The sequence below is a fragment of the Zonotrichia leucophrys genome, chromosome 29 (assembly GCF_028769735.1).
Source record: "Zonotrichia leucophrys gambelii isolate GWCS_2022_RI chromosome 29, RI_Zleu_2.0, whole genome shotgun sequence".
NCBI classification, from domain to species: domain Eukaryota; kingdom Metazoa; phylum Chordata; class Aves; order Passeriformes; family Passerellidae; genus Zonotrichia; species Zonotrichia leucophrys.
The window spans coordinates 601,017-609,817 of NC_088198.1; the positions used below are offsets into that span (position 1 = coordinate 601,017).

Below are 8,801 nucleotides of genomic sequence, written 5' to 3' on the forward strand. Positions count from 1 at the left end.
GCCCGGCGCTCGGTCCCACCGCGGACAGCGCTCCACCATGATGCTGCAGCTCGTGCTCCTCGCCGCGCTCGCCCTGTGCGGTGAGTCCCGCCCGGAGCCTTCGGCCTCGGCACCCCCGAAAGCCGCCTTGAGCCAAGCCCGGCGGCACTGACGCCGTCCCTCTGTCCGCAGGGCGCTGCTCCGAGCTGGATCTCGATGGCATGCAGAGGGTGGTCGGCGGCACCGAGGCGCGCTCGCACTCCTGGCCCTCCCAGGTGGGTCGTGCCGGCGTGCCACGGCCGGGCCCGGGGCTCTGCCCGCGCCGGGACCCCGCGCTCAGCCCCGCGCCGTCTCTCGCCCCCTCCCCAGATCTCCCTGCAGTATTACTCCGGGGGCAGCTGGCACCACACCTGCGGGGGCTCCCTCATCCACAGGAACTGGGTGATGACCGCTGCCCACTGCGTCAACAAGTGAGCGCCCCGGGGACCCCTCCTTCCCTTCGCCAAACCTCCTTTCCCCGAAAACCCTTCCGAGCAGAAATTCCGGCTGCCCCAAGCCCCAGAGCAGCCGCCCTTGGGGGGCTTTTGGGCTCCTCCTTTTTGGCCGGGCCCCCGCGGGGCAGCTCCGGGAGCGCCCTGGTCCCGCTCGGAGCCTCCCGGAGCCGCTCCCGCTCGGGCTGCCCGCAGCTCGGCGCTGACGGAGCGTTTGCGCGCCTTGCCGCCAGTAACTTGCAGTACCGTGTGGTGGCCGGCGAGCACAACCTCTACAGCAACGACGGCACCGAGCAGGTCTTCAGCGTCAGCAAGATCGTCGTCCACCCCTACTACAACACCAACAACGTGGCCGCAGGGTAACGCCCGCGGGACGGGCACTTGGCGGGAGCCCGGCCGGGGTTTGGGGGGCTCCTTGTAACATCCTCTCCCTCCCGCCGGCAGCTACGACATCGCCCTGTTCCGCCTGAGCAGCTCGGCCACCCTGAACAGCGCCGTGCAGCTGGCCGTGCTGCCCCGGGAGGGCACCATCCTGTCCAACAACTACCCCTGCTACATCACGGGCTGGGGCCTGACCCGCAGTGAGTGACGGGCTCCCCCCGACCCGAATTGCCCCGGGCAGCGCCCGGAGTCCGGCACGGCCCCGGGAGGCTCCGCTCGGGGCTGCGCTCGGGGCTCGCAGGTGCTCAGAGCCGGCCGCGGCCGTGCCGAGCCTCGGGGGGACGGACGGGGCCGGAGGGGCTCGCAGGGGGCCGCGGGCTCTGCTTTGGCCGGGCCGTTCCGGCGGCTCCGGGCCGGCGCTGACCGGCGCCCGCTCCCCGCAGCCAACGGGCAGCTGTCCAGCGTCCTGCTCCAGGCCTCGCTGCCCGTCGTGGATTACCAGATCTGCTCCAGCGCGTCCTACTGGGGCTCCACCGTCAAGAACACCATGGTGTGCGCCGGCGGCGACGGCGTGCGCTCCGGCTGCCAGGTGCGCCCGCGGCCCCCGCGCTGCCCCCGCCGCCCCCGCCGCTGCTGCCCCCGCAGCCCCGGCTCACGCCGCTCCTCGCTCCGCAGGGCGATTCCGGCGGTCCCCTGAACTGCGCCGTCAACGGCCAGTACCAGGTGCACGGCGTCACCAGCTTCGTCTCCAGCCTGGGCTGCAACGTCGCCCGCAAACCCACCGTGTTCACCCGCGTCTCCGCCTACATCTCCTGGATCAACAGCGTAAGGCGGCCGTGCCGTGCCGTTCCGGGCCGTGCCGGGCTCAGCCCCGGCGCTCTCGGGGCTCCGCTGTGCCCTCCCCGGCCCCGCGCGGCTCAGCCCGGCCCTTCCTCCCTTCCAGGTCATCGCCCAGAACTGAGCCCAGCGGGACAAGCGCTCGCTGCCCCGAGCCCATGGACAACCCCTCGCTGCCCCGCGCCGCGCTCCGGGCTCCTCGCCCCCGAGCCGGCCTCAATAAAATCTTTCCTCCCTAAAGTCTCGGAGCCTCCGCGCTGCCTTTTCTTGCCTCCGCCCATCCTTCCTCCTCCAGCCCGCCATCCTCCTCCTCTTCCCCAGCTCTCACACCGACCCTTCCTCGCCTCCTCCACTTCCTCACTCCTCAGGGAACAGCCCTGCGGAGCAGGAGCTGACTCCGAGCTCTCGGGGCAGCCCCGACGTCCGTGGGATACTGGAAAAGGGGCAAACGCCGCAAATCCCCTTCCTGGGCTCCAAGGCACTCGCCCCTTGGGAGAAAAGGAGGCTCAGGAGGGACCTTCTGGCTCTGCACAACTCCCTGGCAAGAAGGGACAGCCGGGGGGGTCGGGCTTTGCTCCCAGGGAACAGGGACGGGAGGGGAGGGAAGAGTCTCAGGCTGTGCCAGGAGAGGTTCAGGTCGTGTATCAGGACATCCGGACATCTCTGGGTACACAGAGCGTTCGTAGCAATCCCATCGGGATCTCCTCTCACTCTTGCTCCATTTCTCTTCCCCAAATTCCCTCCTTGGCCATGAGAGTGCCGGATTCGGGGACTGCCACCCCCTCGTCCCTCAGCTGCCACAACCTCACCCGTCCCGGGGCTGTGCCACAACCCCCCAGCCTGGGGACACAACACCAGCACCACGTGCCCAAAACACCCGGTTTGCACCCAAACAGACCTTGCTGGGTGGATCCAGTGGCCGCTGGGAGTTCCCCTCACCTCTGGGTCGTGTCCTGCTGAACAAAACACCCACGAGTGACAAGACAAAACCCCAAACACACCCTGGACACATCTGTGTGAGGAGGTGCCCACTCGAACACCTGATTTCAGGGGTCCCCTCTGTGGAGAGGTGGGTTTTGGGGTGAAGGAGCCCATTCAGGACCTGGATCTGTGGGGGGTTGAGCTTGAGGGGGGTCCCACAAAGACAGAGATGGGGGCTGAGGACTCCCTGATCCAGGAACACTTGAGGGGCCGGAAATGTCTGTCTGAGCCCCCAGATTTCGGGGATCCCCTCCAAGGGGAGGTGGGGTTGGAGGAGAAGAAGCCCATTCGTGGATTTGGGCGGTCTGAGCTTGGATGGACCCTCAAGGGGGGGAAATGGGGGTTCAGGTTCCCCAGCAGAAAAATCTGGGGGATTTTGAAACCCCCAAGTCCCCCGGGCCTGACCTCATCCTCAGACACAGGGGGACCCCCAAAGGGCAGGAACCCCCACATTTCCTCCATCAGCCCTCAAGAGGCCCCAGAACCACTCCCAATGGTTCAGCACCCCCAGCCCTGGGGGGGTCGTGAGCAGTGGCTGTGCCTGGCACTGCTGATGCCCCCCAGGGCTGGGTCCAGGTCTGCCCCTCCCAGCAAGAAAAACACCGAGGGGCTGGAGCGTGTTCGGAGAAGGGAACAGAACTGGGAAGGGGCTGGGGCAGCTGAGGGAGCTGGGAAAGGGGCTCAGCCTGGGGAAAAGGAGGCTCGAGGGGGACCTTGTGGTTTGCACAGCTCCTGACTGGAGGGGGCAGCCGGGGGGTCGGGCTGTGCTCCAGGGAACAGGGACAGGAGGGGAGGGAGCGGCCTCAGGCTGGGCCAGGAGAGGCTCAGGTTGGACATCAGGAGATGGACACAATCCCTCCCTTGGCTGGCTGTGGTCCCAGCCCTGGTTTCCCACGGCAATCCCAAATGTCCCATTCCACAAGGATGTTGATTCCCTGTGCAGTGACACCAGCACAGCCCCAGCCGCAGCTGGTGCCTCTGAGGAGGAGCCCTCGGGTTCATCCCCTCACAGTCCAAGAGTGCAAGATTTGCTCTTCCTCCCAAATCTTTGGCTCCTCCTGTCTCTCCCAGTGTCCAAGCAGCTTGTGGGAATCCATAAAATCAGAGGGTTTTGGGAAAGATGCAAAAGACAGGCCTCAGACACAGCAGAACTGTGATTGGACCCATGAGATAGGTCAGCAAAACCTCCAAAGGGTCAGCAGCTCACGGCCTCTTGTAGCACCCAGAGCTCAACCTTCATCTCACCCACAAACTGAGCTCTTCCTCGGCACACCAAGCACAGAATCCCAGAACCCCTGAGGTGGGAAAAGCCCTCCCAGACTATCGAGTCCCAGCTGTGCCCAATCCCCACCTTGTCCCCTGAGCCCTGAGTGCCACATCCAGTCCTTCCTTGGGCACCTCCAGGGATGGGCACTGCAAACCTCCCAGGGCAGCCCCTGTCAGTTGCCAACCACCCTGTCCGTGTGTCTTAGGTGGCAAGATGTGGCTGGAGATGTGCAATTTATTATCACCTGTCAGAGGTCGGGCAGTTATCTTCTGTTAGTTGGGCAGTTTTCTTTATCTCTGCCACAACCAATCCTCCCTCCAGGAGATATCGTCTCTTAATGGGCCATTAATTATCATCTGTTCATGAGCCATAAATTATTAATTATCTTCTCTTCATGGGCCAGTGAGTGTCGCTGCATGGCTGATAAAATTCCATCATCCCATGGGGAGATGCTCTGCCCAGGGGAGGAGCCAAGCATTCCTACCTGGATACAACCTGAGCCTTGGGACACCCCAGCAGCCTTTGCCCCCTGCATTGCCAGAGGAGCAGCTTTCTGCTGCCCTGCATTGCCAGAGGGAGCCCAGGCCCATCTGCAGCAGCCCTGGAGCTGCAGAGGAAACTCCCTGCTTGTACAGGATCCCTGCTGCAGCAGAACCACAGCTGGCACTGCAGGAGGGCTGAGCCCCCATGAATGGGGCTGGGACACCGCCCTGACACACAGGGGGCAGGGTCTGCTCTGACCCTGGTTTTTGTTTGGTATTACTGTTTTTCATTTTAAAAAATTTTCCCTAATAAAGAGCTGTTATTCCTATTTCCACATCTTTGCCTGAGAGCCCATTAATTTCAAAATTATAATAATTTGGAGGGAGAGGGATTGCGATTTCCATTTCAAGAGAGGCGCCTGCCTTCCTCAGCAGAAAGCTTTTCAAACCAAGACACCATGAAGAAATTCCTCCTGATGTCCAACCTGAGCCTCTCTTGGCACAGCCTGAGGCCGCTCCTTCCCCTCTTGTCCCTGTTCCCTGGAGCACAGCCCGACCCCCCGGCTGCCCCCTCCAGTCAGGAGCTGTGCAAACCACAAGGTCCCCCTCGAGCCTCCTTTTCCCCAGGCTGAGCCCCTTTCCCAGCTCCCTCAGCTGCCCCAGCCCCTTCCCAGTTCTGTTCCCTTCTCCGAACACGCTCCAGCCCCTCGGTGTTTTTCTTGCTGGGAGGGGCAGACCTGGACCCAGCCCTGGGGGGCATCAGCAGTGCCAGGCACAGCCACTGCTCACGACCCCCCCAGGGCTGGGGGTGCTGAACCATTGGGAGTGGTTCTGGGGCCTCTTGAGGGCTGATGGAGGAAATGTGGGGGTTCCTGCCCTTTGGGGGTCCCCCTGTGTCTGAGGATGAGGTCAGGCCCGGGGGACTTGGGGATTTGTGTTTCCCCCCAGATTTTTCTGCTGGGGAACCTGAACCCCCATTTCCACCCCTGAGGGTCCATCCAAGCTCAGATGGCCCAAATCCACGAATGGGCTTCTTCTCCTCCAACCCCACCTCCCCATGGAGGGGATCCCCGAAATCTGGGGGCTCAGACAGACATTTCCTGCCCCTCAAGTGTTCCTGGATCAGGGAGTCCTCAGCCCCCATCTCTGTCTTTGTGGGACCCCCCTCAAGCTCAACCCCCCACAGATCCAGGTCCTGAATGGGCTCCTTCACCCCAAAACCCACCTCTCCACAGAGGGGACCCCCGAAATCAGGTGTTCGAGTGGGCACCTCCTCACACAGATGTGTCCAGGGTGTGTTTGGGGTTTTGTCTTGTCACTCGTGGGTGTTTTGTTCAGCAGGACACGACCCAGAGGTGAGGGGAACTCCCAGCGGCCACTGGATCCACCCAGCAAGGTCTGTTTGGGTGCAAACCGGGTGTTTTGGGCACGTGGTGCTGGTGTTGTGTCCCCAGGCTGGGGGGTTGTGGCACAGCCCCGGGACGGGTGAGGTTGTGGCAGCTGAGGGACGAGGGGGTGGCAGTCCCCGAATCCGGCACTCTCATGGCCAAGGAGGGAATTTGGGGAAGAGAAATGGAGCAAGAGTGAGAGGAGATCCCGATGGGATTGCTACGAACGCTCTGTGTACCCACAGATGTCCGGATGTCCTGATATACGACCTGAACCTCTCCTGGCACAGCCTGAGACTCTTCCCTCCCCTCCTGTCCCTGTTCCCTGGGAGCAAAGCCCGACCCCCCCGGCTGTCCCTTCTTGCCAGGGAGTTGTGCAGAGCCAGAAGGTCCCTCCTGAGCCTCCTTTTCTCCCAAGGTGCGATTGCCTTGGAGCCCAGGAAGGGGATTTGCGGCGTTTGCCCCTTTTCCAGTATCCCACGGACGTCGGGGCTGCCCCGAGAGCTCGGAGGCAGCTGCTGCTCCGCAGGGCTGTTCCCTGAGGAGTGAGGAAGTGGAGGAGGCGAGGAAGGGTCGGTGTGAGAGCTGGGGAAGAGGAGGAGGATGGCGGGCTGGAGGAGGAAGGATGGGCGGAGGCAAGAAAAGGCAGCGCGGAGGCTCCGAGACTTTAGGGAGGAAAGATTTTATTGAGGCCGGCTCGGGGGCGAGGAGCCCGGAGCGCGGCGCGGGGCAGCGAGGGGTTGTCCATGGGCTCGGGGCAGCGAGCGCTTGTCCCGCTGGGCTCAGTTCTGGGCGATGACCTGGAAGGGAGGAAGGGCCGGGCTGAGCCGCGCGGGGCCGGGGAGGGCACAGCGGAGCCCCGAGAGCGCCGGGGCTGAGCCCGGCACGGCCCGGAAGGGCACGGCACGGCCGCCTTACGCTGTTGATCCAGGAGATGTAGGCGGAGACGCGGGTGAACACGGTGGGTTTGCGGGCGACGTTGCAGCCCAGGCTGGAGACGAAGCTGGTGACGCCGTGCACCTGGTACTGGCCGTTGACGGCGCAGTTCAGGGGACCGCCGGAATCGCCCTGCGGAGCGAGGAGCGGCGTGAGCCGGGGCTGCGGGGGCAGCAGCGGCGGGGGCGGCGGGGGCAGCGCGGGGGCCGCGGGCGCACCTGGCAGCCGGAGCGCACGCCGTCGCCGCCGGCGCACACCATGGTGTTCTTGACGGTGGAGCCCCAGTAGGACGCGCTGGAGCAGATCTGGTAATCCACGACGGGCAGCGAGGCCTGGAGCAGGACGCTGGACAGCTGCCCGTTGGCTGCGGGGAGCGGGCGCCGGTCAGCGCCGGCCCGGAGCCGCCGGAACGGCCCGGCCAAAGCAGAGCCCGCGGCCCCCTGCGAGCCCCTCCGGCCCCGTCCGTCCCCCCGAGGCTCGGCACGGCCGCGGCCGGCTCTGAGCACCTGCGAGCCCCGAGCGCAGCCCCGAGCGGAGCCTCCCGGGGCCGTGCCGGACTCCGGGCGCTGCCCGGGGCAATTCGGGTCGGGGGGAGCCCGTCACTCACTGCGGGTCAGGCCCCAGCCCGTGATGTAGCAGGGGTAGTTGTTGGACAGGATGGTGCCCTCCCGGGGCAGCACGGCCAGCTGCACGGCGCTGTTCAGGGTGGCCGAGCTGCTCAGGCGGAACAGGGCGATGTCGTAGCTGCCGGCGGGAGGGAGAGGATGTTACAAGGAGCCCCCCAAACCCCGGCCGGCCTCCCGCCAAGTGCCCGTCCCGCGGGCGTTACCCTGCGGCCACGTTGTTGGTGTTGTAGTAGGGGTGGACGACGATCTTGCTGACGCTGAAGACCTGCTCGGTGCCGTCGTTGCTGTAGAGGTTGTGCTCGCCGGCCACCACACGGTACTGCAAGTTACTGGCGGCAAGGCGCACAAACGCTCCGTCAGCGCCGAGCTGCGGGCAGCCCGAGCGGGAGCGGCTCCGGGAGGCTCCGAGCGGGACCAGGGCGCTCCCGGAGCTGCCCCGCGGGGGCCCGGCCAAAAAGGAGGAGCCCAAAAGCCCCCCAAGGGCGGCTGCTCTGGGGCTTGGGGCAGCCGGAATTTCTGCTCGGAAGGGTTTTCGGGGGAAAGGAGGTTTGGCGAGGGGAAGGAGGGGTCCCCGGGGCGCTCACTTGTTGACGCAGTGGGCAGCGGTCATCACCCAGTTCCTGTGGATGAGGGAGCCCCCGCAGGTGTGGTGCCAGCTGCCCCCGGAGTAATACTGCAGGGAGATCTGGGGAGGGGGCGAGAGACGGCGCGGGGCTGAGCGCGGGGTCCCGGCGCGGGCAGAGCCCCGGGCCCGGCCGTGGCACGCCGGCACGACCCACCTGGGAGGGCCAGGAGTGCGAGCGCGCCTCGGTGCCGCCGACCACCCTCTGCATGCCATCGAGATCCAGCTCGGAGCAGCGCCCTGCGGACAGAGGGACGGCGTCAGTGCCGCCGGGCTTGGCTCAAGGCGGCTTTCGGGGGTGCCGAGGCCGAAGGCTCCGGGCGGGACTCACCGCACAGGGCGAGCGCGGCGAGGAGCACGAGCTGCAGCATCATGGTGGAGCGCTGTCCGCGGTGGGACCGAGCGCCGGGCCCCGGGCGCTTTAACGGGGCGGCGGGAGGCGGCGCGGGAAGGGCAGCAGGTGCCGCGGCCCCGCCGAGCGGCCTTGGCCCCTGTGCCAAAGCACACTCGGTGCCCGGGCAGCCCAGGGACACCCCGAGCCCCCCTGGGCGCTGCAGCCCTGGGAGACGCTGCCCTGCGCTGGCACCTGCTGTCCCCGTGTCCCCGAGCCGTGTCACCGCTGGCTCCCGCTCTCAGCCCCAGCAGGCCTTGGCTGCAGCTCTGCCGGGCCTCGGTTCGTGGGATGGTTCCGGGGCTTGATCCAACACGTGGATGGAGCCACTTTGGCACCGGGATGGGGAAACCGAGGCAGAAATGGGGCACGACCTTCAGCCTGTCCCCAAGCCCCCAACACAGGCAGCGCTGGAGCAGG

The 8,801-nt window shown here is 65.8% G+C and overlaps 2 protein-coding genes across 2 annotated transcripts; one reads left to right on the forward strand and one right to left on the reverse strand.

Moving 5' to 3' along the window:
• Window positions 1-40: 40 nt before the first annotated feature.
• On the forward strand, window positions 41-1,914 carry CELA1 (chymotrypsin like elastase 1). Its single transcript, XM_064734990.1, has 8 exons — window positions 41-80; window positions 172-254; window positions 349-449; window positions 704-829; window positions 915-1,051; window positions 1,295-1,440; window positions 1,527-1,676; window positions 1,795-1,914. The coding sequence occupies exons 1-8, from the start codon at window positions 41-43 to the stop codon at window positions 1,810-1,812; spliced, it is 801 nt and encodes a 266-aa protein (XP_064591060.1). The 3' UTR covers window positions 1,813-1,914.
• A 4,572-nt stretch (window positions 1,915-6,486) lies between these two features.
• LOC135459188 (chymotrypsin-like elastase family member 1) lies at window positions 6,487-8,361 on the reverse strand. The gene is made up of 8 exons (XM_064734905.1): window positions 8,322-8,361; window positions 8,148-8,230; window positions 7,953-8,053; window positions 7,572-7,697; window positions 7,350-7,486; window positions 6,961-7,106; window positions 6,725-6,874; window positions 6,487-6,606 (listed from the first exon to the last, which is right to left on the reverse strand). The coding sequence occupies exons 1-8, from the start codon at window positions 8,359-8,361 to the stop codon at window positions 6,589-6,591; spliced, it is 801 nt and encodes a 266-aa protein (XP_064590975.1). The 3' UTR covers window positions 6,487-6,588.
• Window positions 8,362-8,801: the final 440 nt, after the last annotated feature.